The following is a 16,709-nucleotide window of genomic DNA, read 5'->3' as shown; positions in this document are numbered from 1 at the left end:
GAGTCTCAGACTAGGGCCAAACTAGCTCCAAAAGTTTTCTAGAAGGTTCTGGGAAATTATCTTCCTGCTTTTACGGGCACTGGCATTTGGCCAGGGAGATTATGAAGCCCCTTGGGGGATGGGGACTGTATCTTATTCAACTCGGCTTCCCCAGAGGACTCTGTAAAGCGCCCGGCAGATGCTCAGGAAATGCGCTCTGAATAGAACTGTATCTGTTACCCTAAAGACCAAACTCTAATTAATGTCTACAAATGGAAGGAAGGAGCTGCTACTTCACTAGGTACATTCTGAATGACAATTATGTCATTACAGTGATGCGGGACCCTGTCCCTTCAAATCAGCTGCCGAGACACAAAACTTCAAAGTCTGAGTCCTTTATGTCACTCAGAGGCTCTGTGAGATCTGAGATCTCAGCTCATGATCTCTCCCTGAGAGATTCTCACAAATAGACCTAATGAAGGCAGAGCGGGCGCAGAGCTGCAGATGCCGGGGCCTCTGAGAACAGCACAGAGGCCTGATCACCACCGTTCCATTCGGCTTCCTCCCCTGTGCAGAGTCTCAGCCACGTTTAGACTTCAGCTGTAATGGGGTTTCTTTTTTCTCTTACGGAGAAAAGAAAGGCAATTTTCTAATATTCGTTCCCGGTCTCAGGTGGCTCAGTGGAAAACAGAGACGACCTGGGGCGGAGCACTGGACCTGGCTCAAATGGGCGTAGGTCCAAGGTCTGCGCCTGCATGTGAGGCTGATGTCCCCCAGCCTCCCCTGAAGTCTTGGGCAGCTCCCTTGGAGGAGTGTCTCTCCTGGACAAGGGTAAGAACAGGTACAATTTATCTGGGAGGTGATCCTAGGATTCCCTGCTGGGGCGTGGGGAAGTGCGTCAGGGAAGAGAAGGGAGCCCATACCAGGTCCCTGAGTGGGCAGGGTTCTGTGTGGGCAGCTGAGGCTTGGTGCCATGGGGTGCCCCTGGGAGAAGCTTGTTGGAGATGTCTCACCTGAAGGGAGAGGATGCTGGGGTATCGTCCCCACTTCTTACTTGTCATGGGCCCAGGGCTGTCCCGGGAGCGCCAACTCTCTGGACAACCGGCCTGCTCCAACTTGTGGGGAGCTGTGGATGCGCTTAGTGAGATACTGTTGGACTTGTTCTAGAACAAGGAATGCTCAGGGTGTAGGAGATGGCCACTGATGGCATCCCCACACTGCTCTCCAGGGTGGTCCTGGAGGGAGGTAAGGGCTCTGGAAGCGTTGAAAACTCAACAGATGGAGGAAGCTGGGGATGAGGACCATCTCTTTGGATTCAAAATGCTTCAGCCTAAAGAGGGGCCCGGGGCTAGCCCTGGCATGCTAACTGACAACACTTCTGTTTATCTGGAACTCCTCAGTTTTTGTTTTTGAAACAAAGGGGACAGGGTAGGTGGTTTGTCCAGCCTGGAACAACAATGGCCAGCAACATGAACTAGCTTCAGTCACGTTTCTGTGGTTAAGGCCTCTCCTGGGCACCGGAAGTCCTTCCCTGACAAGTCACTGAAGACCCCAAGTACCTGATACTGCTCTTACATTTCCATGAGCCAATGACGTCTCAAGCTCGGGGTCCACATTCTCACTAACCGACTCAGCAAACATGAAGCAGAGCCAGCCAGAAGCCCGTGGTCCGCTAGCAATGCGACACAGCTTCCCTGAGCTCGAGAGTTCTCAGAAGAGGCCTCACCCGTCCCCCGAGAGCGGTCTCAGAGGCAGGCAGGGCTGGCCCTAGTGCCATCCCATTTTTTGGAGGAGGAAAGGAGGCTCATGGATGTAAAATGACCTGCCCAGGATCATGCTGCTAGCAAGATTCAGAGCAAGAACTTGAATCCAGGGCTTTTGCTTCCAAATGAATTCACCAAGTTTCTAAGGGGGCCCTATTGCATGCGCCAGGCACTGTGGGTGCCAATCCTACAGCCCTGGAATCAGAAGGTGGAGAAGGACCATGCCTTCCTGGTTCCCTTTTGGATCTTCCCAAAGCAGCTTCCACATTTCCAATTCCTTTATGTTTTAGTTTTGCAAAGTGGGGAGGGGAGCCTCCTACCAAGCACTTCCTCCACTGCAGATTAAAGGTGTAGAAGGCACTGGGAAGTTTGTGCCAATGAGAAGTCGACAAAGTAGGTCTTCAGAGGAAGGGTGGACTGGGTCAGCTCCCAGAGGTCACCAGTGAGCACTTGAGACAGTTGGTGCAAGCGGAGGAGCAGGACCCCCGACAGGAAGCTGCCACTGCTGGGGCGGGCTGAGAGGCTGGTCCTCACCAGCATGGCCACCAGACCTCTTGAATAAGAGAGGAGGGCAGAAGGCCGGGGGAGGGAGGCAGAGAGAGAGGGTGGGAAGGGTCCAGCAGAAAACATGGCGACTCCATGTGGAAGCCTTTGGCAAGGTCACCAGCATGAGGCAATTTAGGAGCTGGTATTTTGGGATGGAGGATGAGTCCACCACCTTCTGGAAGGTTCCAGAAGACAGAGTCTAGATCAATCCCTTTTGGAGGGGAGGGAGAGGCACGGCCTGGAGGAGAGAAGGAATGAACTCAATGTGTCACAGTGAGTCAGGGCTTACCTCAGGCAAGGCCCTTCCTGGATCTGAGCCTCAGTTTTCTCTTTGAAATGAAATGATGATTAATAGCTATGCCATCCTGGCTGGCCCATTCCATAGCCCAGAGCCCTTCCATCCTGGTGGGCAAGGCACCTCTGAGACCCTTCAAATTTGGAAAACCAACTGTTGTGCTGATGCACGCCTGCCCCCTGCCTCCTAGTGGCTCATTTCAGTCCCCAAATAATATTCGATCCTTCTATCAGGTCAACCGGATCAACACCTGTTCAACGGGTAACAGGAGTCTCTGCGGGCCCAGCTGTGACACTCAGTAAGAGCTGGGCAAGAAGGAAGGCAAGGCAGGGTGCTGTGGCGCATGCCTATAATCCTAGTGGCTCAGGAGGTTGAGGCAGGAGGATCACGAGTTCAAAGCCAGCCTCAGCAACTTAGCGAGGTGCTAAGCAACTCAGTGAGACCCTGTCTCTAAATAAAATACAGAAAGAGGCTGGGGACCTGGCTTAGAGGTTAAATGCCCTGGGTTCAATCTCTGGTACACACCCCAAAAAAAGGAAGGGAAGAGGCACACAGCTGTGGGTGTCCACGAGAGCACACAGGTGCCAGCATCCTGGGGAAAGTTGAAGTCCAGGCTCCACTCTGCCACTAGCCAATCACATGTCCCTGGGGAACACTTCCCTTCCCTGCATCTCACATTCCCCATTTATGCCATGAAGTGGTGGGATAAGCCCATCTTTAAGGGCCTGCCTTGTCTGACAGCCTATATATCCTTATGCCAAGGAAGCAGCTAGCTAGCTAGCATAGGCAGGTGGCCAACAAAAAGGTACCTAGGTGTCAATGCACCAGGAAGATCTACACTTGTCCCCCTAAAAGTGTCATCATTTTGACAAGGTGCTTATCATAATTGCTACTTACTAGCTGAGCAAAAAATAAATGCATATATGTGTATATACCATCTCACTTAGTTCTTTCCACATTCCAAGAAATCAGGTAAGATCTTATTCCTGTTTTATAGATAAGAACCATCAAGGCTCAGAGAGGTGACATCACTTCCCTGATGTTCTACAGAGACTTAAGTCAGATGAGTAGGACCCCAAAGTCCAGGCTCTGACCTACTGTTTACTGATCTTCCTTCCTTATAAATCCAGATATGCCTGAAGCCACAGAGTTGGTATCTAAACCTAGCGTTTGAAAGGAAAAAGGCAAAGGGATTGGGCAAGGACCCGTACCTGTGGTCAACCAGTCCATATTTCATATTTTACAAAATGTTCTCTTAGAATGATACAATTTGAGAACTGGAAATAGGACAAGAGCTTAGTTACCGTCACTCAAAAAAAAAAAAAAAAAAGTATCTTTGCCAGGATGCTTGCTTTGTTCAACCAATGAAGAAGCAAGACTTAGCAAATGGGAAAATAATTCTGTTTGCCCAAAATGACATCTTTGGGCACCTCAGACAGCTGATATGCGTTTCAATTACCTGCCATGGGAAGACGAATGGGTGGATTTAGGAGATTGCCTTATGAAGCGAGAGTGCCGGAAAACACCTCTTCCGATTGATGGGAAGCCTGGTGGGATTTGTCTGAAGGAATCTAAATAACTCGCTTTAACTTCCTGCTCTCCCCAGGATGGCCCTGGGATCTGCTCAAAGCGAGGGAATATGGCGGGCGCTGGTCTTGTTTCTGGATTTTCTAGAAACATCATGATGCTGAAAGACACTGCAGTTATGAATGGTCTTTCCAGTGATTTCGTCTGACAATGCTGCTAATGACCACACCAGGCTGAACCAAGGCATCTGCCTTGAGGGACACCCAGGCCTGCTTCTCACTGATACCCTGTGGACGCTGACAAGTCACTGTCCCTCTCTGGGCCTCTGTTTCCTTCTCATCACACAAGGAACTTGGTCTGGATGGTTTCTGAGGCTCCTTCCAACTCTGATAGCAGCAGAAAAACCCAACAGATGAACTGGCTTCTTTAAGGCAGTGGTCTGTAAGGAGCGGGAGTTTATAACAGCAAGGAGATGAAAGAGACATACTGAACCCAGGCAGTAGTGGGACTTTTCATGGATTCTCCGCAAACCCCCAGTAAAGGCAGCTTCGAAACAATCAGCGATCCACAGATTGGGAATGAAAGTGCATGAAGAACTGTTGTTAAATGTTTTAGGTACGGTAATAGCAGGCTGGTTATGTTTTAAAACGTCCTTATCTAGTAGAAATAGCTGTTGAAGTATTTATAGATTGAAATGAGATAATGTCTAGGAGTTGCTTTAAAATATGACAGCCCAAAGTGGGGGGGGGGGATGAGTAAAGATAAAATAAGATCCAAGATTGGGGACATGGGGACATGCTTTAAGGTGGGTAGTGGAGACGTGGCTCTTGAGGCTAGTCTCTCTACAGCGGAATCTGTTGGACACTTCTGTGATCAAAACCAAAACCAAATCCAGGCTCCCCAGCACCATGTGTAGATATAACCACCGCTCCCTGACTTTCCTAAACCTCTCAGAGTCACAGACCAGGAGGCCTGAGAAGTAATGAGTCAAAACTAACATTTTCAGAGGAGTGTCTTCTATTGACTCTTCCTTGTTTTCTTGGAGTCTCATATCATACTTTCATTTCTTTTGATGTATTTTATTGCAGAAACACACCATCCCTGAATACAAATGTCATCAACTAGAAAGAAAGAAGCATCAAAAAAAAAAAAAAAAAAAAAAAGCCTACCTTGAAATTGAGTAAATTTAATGGTGCCCATTCTCTCCCCGTTCCGGAACACAACTTGACCCTAAAAACAAAACAAAACAAACAAACAAGAACAAAAGAGAAATGGCACATTAGCCCAAACGCTGCCGAACTCACTGCAATTTATTAACTGTACAATGCGATTATTAATATTGGAGAAAAATAGACTCCCATTGGACCACAGATGCAAAATCAAACTAATTATTTTTAAATTAGTTGTGGCTTTATCTGGTTAATTTGTGAGGAGCACAAAATCAATAATGGAACTACCACATGTGAATTAAAGTTGAGATAAGCATCATCATTATCAGTGTGACTATTTGTCAAACACCTACGTGTCCTGTATTATCTTGGGGACAGGTTTTCCAGGGAGGATGGAGGCAGAGGTAAGGCCTTCAGAGGTTGGCTCTGTGCCTACCCAGAGAGACATGGGGCTTTGCTGAGGCTGTTTGGCTTACCAACCAGGCGGGTGCTGGAGGTCAGTATTTCTTGTTAAGGACAGAGAATGTTTGTGTAAGTTCTTCCTGGATGGTGACGTCATCTCCAATTATAACTGGGCCACGGTGCAGCACAAAATTAAGCTTCTCCCGCCAGCAAGACCTGGCTACTGTCACAGGCAGCTGAGCGCCCTCATTAGGGACCTCAGGGGCTAAAGACGGCATCATTTTCTGCATCTGTCTTGCTGGCTTCCATATGCTTGATAAATACACCAGGAATTTAAAGGGGAGATGTCATCTTTTTTGGCTAGTTTACAGTCCACCTGAAATTCTGCAGCCTTGCAAGGAAATTGACAGATTCCCATCACTGAATCTTAATGACTGGGTTAGGTGATAAGTGGGTGAGCCCCATTCTACAGCTCAGGAACCGCTAGACAGTCAGGTTCTCCACTTTTCACAAGGTCATTACTAGTGAGGCTGGGACTTGAATCCAAGATTCATTTAACACCCATGCTATTTCACTATCATGTGCTGCTTCGGGTCTAGAAATAAATTCCTGAAGACAAATCTTTCCATTATCATGAAATTAGGAGAAGAAATTGTTTTAAAAGGACCCTGCTCTTCTCTCCCCATAATTCACTTGCATCATGAGGCAGCAGCATGGACAATATTCCAGATGCCACTTAATTCTCAGGAGAAAGCTCCAGGAAGCACCTTCCCTTAGGTGGAAACCCTGTGGCTTCCAGAACAAAGGAGATCCTTCCACCTGTTCTCAGAAGGAGAAACACCTTCCAAGGCCACTTTGGCACCTTTTTGAAGTCCTGAAGACAGCTGTGAGTAGTATCAGTTAGAAGCTAACACCCACCCAATTCTATATTCAGGTGCCGGTAAGCAATTCCCTGGAGTGTGAAAACACTTCAAGGGAAGGTGAGACAGGAGCTGTGATTTTATTTCTAGGGATGATTGAAAATCACAGAACACCTTCCCAAAGGATCACTTTTATGCAAATGGACCACTTTGCCTGGCTGGGAAAGAAACGTTGCCCACAAGGATTTTTTTTTTGTCTGATAAGGGTAGAGATCTAACTACTACAAAGCCAACCTCCAGCCACGCTTTGAAGAATTCCAAAGACTTCAAGTTTTAAAATGTGCACCCTTCTGCAGAGTCTTCATTAGTTAAATTAAAAAGTGTAGGGAATGGTGTCCGAGCTTAGTTGGAAGACACCAGAGTGCAATTTGGGGGCGGGGGCGGCAAGGGACAATCTCCCTTTATTTTTTTCTTCCCTTTACTTTTTAAACAAAACTAATTAGCACACCTTGAGGTAAGACCTGTCATATTTTACCAACGATAACTATTTTTAATAAGACAGCTCCTCCCAGTGCCTTAATTTCCCAGGCCGTGCCATGGAAGGAGGTGCGTCTGAGTCTCTCAAGCCTGGGTTCAGTTTCTTCTCAGGCAAGTTCCTGAACATCTCTGAATCACGGTCTTAGTACAGCTCCTAGTGTATAAAAGGCACTTAGTAAATGGCAGTAATCATCTTTATTTAAACACTTTTAATAGCAGGGAGCGGAAATGGAAAGAGCTGAAACACCAGGAAGCTTTCCAACTCTTGGGAAGAGATTTTCAGCTCCCACGTGACATCAGCCGGCAGTGGGGGAGAGTCATTGCGTGCTTATCCAAGGTGGCCTCAACCACCACCTCAGGATGACCGAATGCCTATCTCATGAGCCACTGTGTGTTCTGACCACCAACAGGAGGATGGGGACATTTCTATCTATGGTAGCCAGGGACTCATGGAAACACCAGAGGATCTGCACCAGAGATAGGGCCAGAAAGTTCCCTGAAGCCCCCTTCAGAGGAAATCGAGTTACTTGTCTCCTTGGCAAAGGAGTTCCCATGGTATCTACAGGGTTTGCTAATGAAGTCCACTCTGTGTCCTGAGTATTTCTAACTGGACAAAGGACCAATGACGCAGCCAAGACAACTTGCTGAGACTTGCCTGAAGACTCTGCAGAACTGTGCGTACTTTCAACCTTGAAGTCTTAAGGAAGTAACACATTAGGAAGTCCTCATGTCCGCAGGATGATTTTCAAAAAAAATTCTGTCCTACAGGTATCCCTCAAGTTAGAAGGCGGTCAACTCATACATCATAAGCATTTATCTATCTGTCCTACGCTAAGTACTTTTCATTTTATCTTATTTTGAGACGGGTCTCACTGTGTTGCCCAGGCTGGACTTGAATTCCTGGACTCAAGCGATCCTCCTGACTCAGCCTCCCAAGTAGCTGGGACTACGACTGTGTGCCACCGTGCCCAGCCCCAATTCTCTTCTGGATACTGGTTCCTGCTCTAGGAGAGGCTTGTGTCTGATGAGGAGGGATGGACAGAACAAGTCAGTACACGAGGAAGACCTTTCTGTTAGTGATGAGGCCTGCGAAGGAGGTCAAGAAGGTGGCTGGGAGAGGGAGCTGATTTAATTGCGCAGCTGGGAAAGACTCAGTGAGGAGGTGATATGGACGCCAAGTCCTGCTCACCAAGGAGGAGATGTTGAAAGGGAAAAGTAAGGCGAAGGCCCTACGGTAGAAGAGGGCTTGGAGAGCTCAAGGAGCAGAAAGGCCCGAGCGCTGGGAAGGGCTGCTCGTGGGAGCAGGAGACCCACTGAGGGGCTCGGGTGATTCTAAAGGTAATAAATAGCCACGGGAGGTGGGGAGTCAGGCAAAGTCATCTTGTGATCTGACTTAAGATCTGAGAAGATGGCACTGGCCGCAGGAGAGAGAACCCAGGGTCCTGGGGCCCAGGTGGCAGCAGGGAACCTGTTTGGAGGCTCTGGAGGTGGCGGGCGGGGATGGCCAGTTTCTCTGACTCGCCCTCAGGCCACTGTCCTGGGTCACAGATGTTGTGTGTGCTGCCCAGAGGGACCTGGGCATGGAGCACTCATTTCCCCAGATGTCCACGTCTTGGCGGCTGCTTGGTTGTCCTGCACCAAGCAGACCTGTGTCAATTAAGATTCTGACTCTTCCCTAGGGCCGGCTATACCCAATGGTAAATGTCCAGGTACGTAGTTCTGGAACCCTCGTCTCAGTTCAGAACACTGGGAAGGACCACGGTACCTAGAGGTGCACATGGGGTCTGCTGGGGTTGCTCTTGCAACTGTGTCTCACTGCCTTGTCCCTCTGCCCTTTCCTGCTTCTCTGACTCCCCTCCAGCTTCTGTTCCTGAGAAAACTTCCTGATAAATTTCCTGTAGGCAAAACTTTGTCTACAACCTGTTTCTTGGGTAACCCAACCTTGCACACCTGATATCAAAGGTCCTTGGGGCTGGCAGCCAGGTCCTTGCAACCTGAAAGAGCCTGAATGATAAGGATGCTGGGTGCTGGGAGAAGGCCCTGTGGCCACTGGACTGCTTCGGGCTCACTTTGGTTTGCCACTGCAGAAAGGAAAGCCAGGCGGGTGTTACTTTCTAAAACCCCAGCTTGAGCTTGATTTTTTTTTTTTTTTTGGTTTCCTTCCCCAAGAATGGTGTGCTCCACACAGGAAGTCTTTGTGCATCTGTAAGTGCCATGATCTCCTTAAGCATTTGTCATGTGCAGTCCAAGGTCTGTCACTGGGAACCATCCTGACATCCTGTGAGACCGAACCATGTGATGCATGAAATTCCAAGGCAATGGAGTTTGGTAACTGGCCTGGGTGCTGGCCAGTATTTGCCTGTTGGCTTATAGTTCACTATCGCTCTTCTGTATTCTTCTCTGTGTTGCAGGGGCTGGAAGCCTGGGAGCTATATTTCCCAGAAGCCTCTGCCAACTGGTTCCATTTAGGTTCTGCTAATGAGAAGTGTTCATGGAAGATTAGAAAGTATGCACCAGGGAAAAGCTTTCATCTCTCTTTTTTCTGCTTTGGTTTCAGCAGTAGGAGCTCTGAGAGGCTGCAGGTGTCAGGGAGGCCCCAGCAGCACCTGACTGTCTGCTCAGTGGTCAGAGGTGGGGTCCCCAAGGCAGCAGAGCAGAAGCGTTGGAGGCTTGTGGGCTTAGGTGTTACTTCCATTATTTTATTTATATTCCAAATTGCTTTGTAGTCATTTTTAGAAACTCTTTGTAAGTTAGATTGTATTATCAGCATTGTCAAGAATCTAGAAACCACTTCAGGCATTTCAAGGCAATGGCAACACCATTTTCCTTTCTGTTCCTCCAGCCCCAGGGGCTTGGCAATTGTCTGAAAAATCTGACTTCAGGGACAGCTCTCCTTGTTCGGCTTTTCCATCCCTTCCAACAAAGTTGGAACCAGTTCCTTGTGTTAAATCTCCGTCTGAAGTGCCTGAAGTGGTTTCTGTTCTCCTCAAAGGAGGCTGATTGATCATGGATCCTAACTTACGAAGAATTTGTAAGAATAACCACAGAGCAGATCTGGAAATAAAACAATGGAGGTAAAACCTCAAGTGGATAATTGATAAGGGACTTTTTCCCCTGAAGAGATGTTGCCAATGTTAAAAAAGCATTCTGTTTCATACAGTCAATCCCAACTAACAGTTCAGTTTTTTCTTTTCTTTTCTTTTTAAAGAACTGCAGATTGAACCCAGGGGTGTTCTACCACTAAGCTATGACCCCAGCCCTTTTTGTTTTTCATTTTGAGAGAGCATTCCATTAAGTTACCCAGGTTGGCCTCTGTCTTGTGATCCTCCTGCCCCAGCCTCCCATAGTAGCAGGGATTACAGGGGTTCATCATTGCACCCAGCAAGAGTTCAGTTTTAATTGGAAGCAACACAGTTGCATTTACTTTTTCAGAGAAAACTTTAGAATGTATGGGATAACATATGGGAAAAATTTCAGTGTCAGAATATGCCAGAAAGAGTAAATATCGCCATCAACGTGAGCGGGAACAGTCATTGAGCATTTCTGGGCCTCGATTCTTCTATCTGAAAAACAGTAAGAACAAAACCTATTTCTCAGGACTGTGAGAATTAATGACAATTATGAAAAGGGAACAGCCCAGGGCCACAAAGAATAATGGTCATCATAATTCTTTCAGTTGATTTAAATCAGCAAAATCCTGTCTGATATTGGCTCTGCCGTCCCAGACCAGTTGCGAAAGAAAAAGTACACTAAGTAGTCCAGAAACTTCCTCTGGGAAAAAGTCTTTGCCTTTAACGTTTCACCAATGAGTGTGAGTGAAATTCACTACAGCAACGATTTATGAGTCTTCCAGGTCTAGCCCTAGGTTAGGACCTCCTTTTCTTCCTTTTTCTCTTTCGGTGTTTAATTTTGTAGTGGAGGATAGGGACGCCCCGCCCAGGGACGCCCCGCCCAGGGACGCGATCTGGTATCCAAGGGTCAGGAAGGCAGCATTCTGAGGCTTCTGGGAGGTTTTTAGGCAATGCTCTGGCTGGAGCTGGCAGCATCAGAGAGAAGCTCGTGGCTTGGCCTGAAGGTGCGGAGCGGCTGGCCCACTGAGGCCGTGATCTCTGCAGTCCTAGGTGCTCTGGGGCTCTGGAGCACACCCCCATCTCCAGGCAGTCACGCTTGCCTGGGAGAGACGTGAACAACCATGCTCGTGAGAGTTTGATCTGTGCTGCCAGGAAATGTGAGTAGCTGGGAGGTAAAGGCCACGGGGAGGAGGGGGCAGCATATCCCTGTTCAGGTAGATGGCCCCTGGCCGCCTTGGCAGCCTCCACTCAGGACAGCACTGGTCTCGAAGGAATAACAGAGCCTTTGAGAACCGCCAGGGTTAGACGGCGGGAAGGCTTTCCATCAAGGGTAGCGATCTGCATCATGCAGGCTTGAAGAAGGTGCCCTCTGTCTCCACATGAACAGCAGGACTTAAAAGAGAAAAAAAGACCAAATAATTGGGTACATCCACCTATAGGTTCTGCAAAGGTAAAAAATACTCTTTGTTCCTGCATGTCCCCTTGGGTTCCAGGACAGGCCATATTTTGCCTTCTATTTAAAATATTTTCTTCTACTGAAAATTCTTTTGATAGGCCCAAGCCTTCAGAATGTTGGATGTGCTGCTAGGGACTTGAAAGGCTGGTCTGCAGAGAGTTCAGAGGAGGAGCAGGATGGGAGGTGTGGCCTGCCCCATGCCACCCTTCTGCTGTCATCATACTGATGATGGTGTGCAGTAAGGATGGAGGAACCAGAATCAGAAGGTCCAAAGGAACAAGGAGCCACCATCTGCAAAGCATGCCATGGCCGTAGGAAGGGCCGTGCATGGTGGAGAGAAGTGGAGACCCAGAGGAGGAGGCTGGTGGAACAGCCCAGGAGAGGTGAACGGGGCTCCCTCTCTTTCCCTCAGTTACTATAAGATAAGCCTCAGGCAAGAACAAAATGTCCAAGAAAAAGAGGACAGTGAAGGAAACTGTGATGCAGACATCTGATGGGCAACTACGACACACGACCCATCACCAAGTGTTGTACCGGTGCCAGATGACAGAGTTAAGCAAAATCCACACGGCCCTGGATCGCACAGAGCCTATAGCCTGGTGGGAGAGACAGACACTGAACCAAGAACACAGATAAATAAAGAATTATAGACAATAATAGGTAAGATGCAGGAAAAGCAGAGGGTGCTAAGAGAGAGGATTCTTAAGATCCTACTTTAACTGGGGGTCAAAGAGGATCTTTTGGGGAAGGTGACATTTGCCCTGAGACCTGAAGGAGTTAGCTGAGCTAAGAGAAATAGGGTGAAGAACCCCCATGTACATACAAAGGTCCTGAGGCAGGAAAGAGTAGGAAATCAGAGTACTTGGAGCAATGCCAGTGAAGCTGAAAGTGGCAACTGAGTGGGAGACCAGTGTGAACAGTGACTGGCAAGGTTGAGGGCACAAGGTCCTCAGAACCTTACAGGCCATGTCAAGGATGCTAGGCTTAATTTTGAAAGCACTGAAGGGTTTTAATCAGGGATTGACTTGACATAAGTTACACAGACTTAAATGTTATATCGTAAAAGTTTGGAAAAAGTGATCTCCTGCTTGTGCCACACATGGATAGCTGTTCACCAGATTCATTTCTTTTTCCTCCTGGGCATGTGACTAGATGTTTTCCAGTTTCTCTGACAGTCAGGTGAGGCCATGTGAGTTTTAGCCAACGGAATGTGGGTGAAAGCAGTCTGACCCCCTGCAAACCTCTCACAAGATACTTCACACACCCTTGTTTTCCCCACTTGCCAATTAATTCACAGGATCTGTCAGAGGACTCTGAGGCCGAAGGATGAGGGAACAGGAGACAGAGGAGCCTGGTCTCATGAATGATGATGTGGGAAGGCTGTCCACCAGACAGAATATCCACTTGGGACTTTGCATATGAGAGCGCTACATTTATAGTATGTTAATCCACTAAGATTCTGAGATAGTTTTGTTACAGCAGCTAGTGTTCTTTATCCTAACTAATACAATCACAAATGATGAAAGGGGAACAAAGGATAAAAATGGAACATAGAGTATGTTCACAACTTCATAAAAATTACCACCACCAAGTAACAGTGTTAACACTGGCTAGTCCTAGATTGTGTGATCATGATCACGTCTTTTGTCTTCTCTTTATGTTCTAATACTTTGCGATATTCTCTAACGAGCAGGTATTATTTTAATAGTGAGAAAACTTTATTAAAAACTTTTTCTTTGAAATGATAAGACACATTTTTTACGGGCAAAAATAGCAACATCATCACCGACAAAATAATACCCCTTCTTGAAATAGATTAATTTTTACTGACAGCTTAGAGTTTTCCTGAACAAGATCCAGGAATCTGTGCAAACATAAGCACATTTCTCCCCTCCACTTCAAATAACCAAAAGCACAATGAGCAAGGAGTCGGAATGCACACATTCCAGTTGAACTAAGTCATTTTCTAGGAAGGGACACCAGGAGCAGTTCCCTTCTCATCTCTGTCCTCAGGTTTCTCTCTACAAAACATGCAGAGACAACAGTCCTTTAGCTCCATGTTGTTTAAGCCACGCCCTGTCCTCCTTCATTAATACATTCTTGACAACGACCTCAATGGGATGAGGTACACATCATCATTTCCATTCACAGGGGAGGAAAGTGAGGGTCAAGAGGCCAGGAATTTGCCCTGGGTCACACAGCTAGTCAGCAGCAGAACTCACCCCAGATGCACTGACCACAACCTCACGCTCCTAACAGCAATTTGGACTCTCTTTGCAAGAACCCAATATTGATCAGAAATGATCAATGCAGGGGACCAGAGTGAATGGCTCCCAGCTCTCTGGTCTGGGCAGTGGATGGATGGTGGTGCCATCTCTTGCTTGCGCAGTCAGCAGAAGGGACCCGAGCAGATCAGCAAGTGGTGCCTTTGCTCAGGTCCCCTTGTGGGTGCCGAGACGAGAGTTCTGTAGCTAGAAAGCCATGTATCATCACCAGGCCTCCAACCAGGCTCCCCACCTCTCTTTCCTGGTCATTTGCAGATGTAAGCATCCTCACGATTAGAAGTATTTAATTTTTGCTTTACTGTACATTCTATTTTTGTTTAATAGATTAGTCTCCACCAGGAAAACCAAATTGCTGACCATTCCACCCGAAAGCCTAAGATGTGCAATTTGCAATCTGTTGCAATCTTTGCTCTTTGTCGAGTGGGTTGCAGACTGACCTGGGGGGCAGGTGTTGGGCCAGGACTCAATGGAGGCAGCTGGAGAAGTAGCAGCCCAGGCTTGATGTGAAGGGGATCAGGCCACAGGAGGTGGCCCAGTAGAAAGAGAGAAGGGCATATATGGGAGACACAGGAAAGGGAAACCGGTTAGGATGTGGTGACTCATGAGACAGGAGACCCAGGAAGGGCACATGCTGGGAGGCAGGTTGTCTGGGTGCTACGCAGGGGTCTCCCAGGAACTTTGGTTGCAGTCTCTAGAGTGGAAGGAGAGGAAGTTTATATGATCTGAAATCCAGGCTCAGAATTCCTCTTGGGGTTTTGGACAAGTTTAGTGTGGAAAGGAGTCTGGTTTAGACTTCTGAGAGGAAGAACCTCAGGGCACACCTGGCATTGGAAGGCAGGACAGTCGGGGGAGGTTGACTTCTCTGCCAGAGGCAATAGGCTGGCATTATTTTTCCTCCTGAGGAGGAGGGGGGCCGGGGGATCTTGGAGGTGGAGAGAGACCCCTGACAGTGGCTAAGGAGGGACTAATGCTCAACTTGAGCCACTCAAATTCATTCTCTGGTACAGACCCCCAATCTACACCAAGTGGCTGCAGGAGAGGGTGGTTTTTGTGTTGGCTTCGTTTTCTGCAGATAGAAAAAGAGCGGGAAGGGCTGCATTTGCTGCACATCGATATGGCCGGAGGAAGACAGGAGGGATCATGCAGCCGTCTAGATTCCAAATGAATTCAGCAGAAGCAGGGTCATGGGAGTGAGGACCCCCACCCTGGAATTTGAAGAAGCCTTGAGATTAGTTGTGGGTACCCCCAAACTGAGGCATGGAGCTTCCTGACAGCCTTTCTAAGCTCTCATTGGTGACATCAGCTTACATGGAAGATCCTGGGGTTGAGCAGAAAGGTCTCCAAATTTTGGAGAAACTCCCTGGCATGGCAAGTCTGGAACAGGGCCAGTGGGCGTGTGGTGTGAGGAAGGAAAGGGAAGGGCAGAAAGGCCCTTGACCTTGACCTTTTATTCCCAGGGGAGAGGGGGCCATGCAGCTCTACAGGGATGTCCTAGTCCTGGACACCCCAGCTTTCTTGCCCCCAGGTATGTGACTCCTCAATGGGCTTCAGCCCAGCCCTGAAGTCCCACTCTCCCATGCCTGGCCTCCTGATCACCCACTGCCTGTCTGGGGCCACAACCTGGCCTGGCTCCAGCCTCAGCTGGGCTAATCCTGCTTTTCAGGTTGATGGACTGTGCAGGGTTTTACAAGAAGAGAGTGCTGGAGTCCTGCAGACTGTGGGGCCAGGAGTTGCTGGGTACCTACTGTGTCAGGCCTAGACCAGTCAGAACAACCCCTACAGTTCAACCCCACCCTTGGGAAGCCCACAGTCTGCTGCAGGAGGCAGGTTCATGGTCAGATAACCACAGGGCAGAGGAAGAAGTGCCCAGGTGGGCAGAGAGCCTAGACTGTGGCGCATCTGTCCCAGCTTGGGGTGAGAGAAGGCTTCCGGAATAGAGGGTGTCTCAAGAGAGCCCAGAAGGGTCAGGAAGAGCTAGCCAGCCAAAGCCAAGTCTGGAGATGGAGAGTGGGTTCCAGAAACAGGAACTGCACACGCAAGGCCTGGAGGTGACAGAGGGTGGCATGCGGTGGCAGGCAGAGGTGGTTCTAGCTGGGGGAATCACAGAAGAAGGGAAGTGAGGGCTTCCTTTCAAAAGCACATACAAAGAGGCAAAAGAAATTTAATAACATCCATAGTGAGCATTTTTGTGAGACAAAGGAAGCATGGGGTGAAGTCAACAGACAGACAATGGGATGGAAGAAGAGTTCTGTAAAGGTCTGAAATCAGTGTAGTATTAATATCCAGGTTATACACCAAACTCCTAAAAATCAACAAGACCAAGAAGAGCTCGTCAGAAAATGGGCAAAGCTTCTGAACCAGTAAGTTACAACACTGAAACTCAAAAAGATGCTCAATATTACTAGAAATTAGAGAAAATTAAAGTGATGTCACTTTCTGTCTATAAAATGACAAAGATGAGAAATCCAGATAATTCTAGGTGTCGGGGAGGGCACAGAGGCCGAGGGACCTCATCTCTTCTGGTGGGATGCTGTGGGAGCAGCCATTCCGGACAGCATCTGGCACTACTAATTGTCTGCAAGCCCTCTGACCCAGAATTCCACTCCTGCACACAGCCCTAGGAAATTCTCATAAGAGGACATTTGGAAGGCCGCCCACTGCGGTTGTGTGTGTGTGTGTGTGTGTGCGTGTGTGTGTGCACGCGCATGTGTGCAAGACAGGTTTGCTGGAGACAATCAGAAATGGTGGAATGGATGCAACAGAAGGATGGATTTCACATTGTTTCATTAGAAAAGGAAGAAAAAAAGCTGATAAGTGTA

At 48.1% G+C, this 16,709-nt stretch overlaps 1 protein-coding gene across 1 annotated transcript in view; it reads right to left on the bottom strand.

Moving 5' to 3' along the window:
* The window catches only part of Gabbr2 (gamma-aminobutyric acid type B receptor subunit 2), a 345,550-nt gene that overhangs the window by 89,532 nt on the left and 239,309 nt on the right, over positions 1-16,709 (bottom strand). Inside the window, exon 8 of the mRNA XM_047525637.1 lies at positions 5,280-5,340. Coding sequence (XP_047381593.1) covers positions 5,280-5,340 — 61 coding nt within the window. The remainder of the gene's footprint in view (positions 1-5,279; positions 5,341-16,709) is intronic.

Source organism: Sciurus carolinensis, chromosome 14, assembly GCF_902686445.1.
Source record: "Sciurus carolinensis chromosome 14, mSciCar1.2, whole genome shotgun sequence".
Lineage (NCBI taxonomy): Eukaryota > Metazoa > Chordata > Mammalia > Rodentia > Sciuridae > Sciurus > Sciurus carolinensis.
The sequence above is the reverse complement of the archived record's forward strand: the minus strand, read 5'-3'. Positions and strand labels throughout refer to the sequence as shown.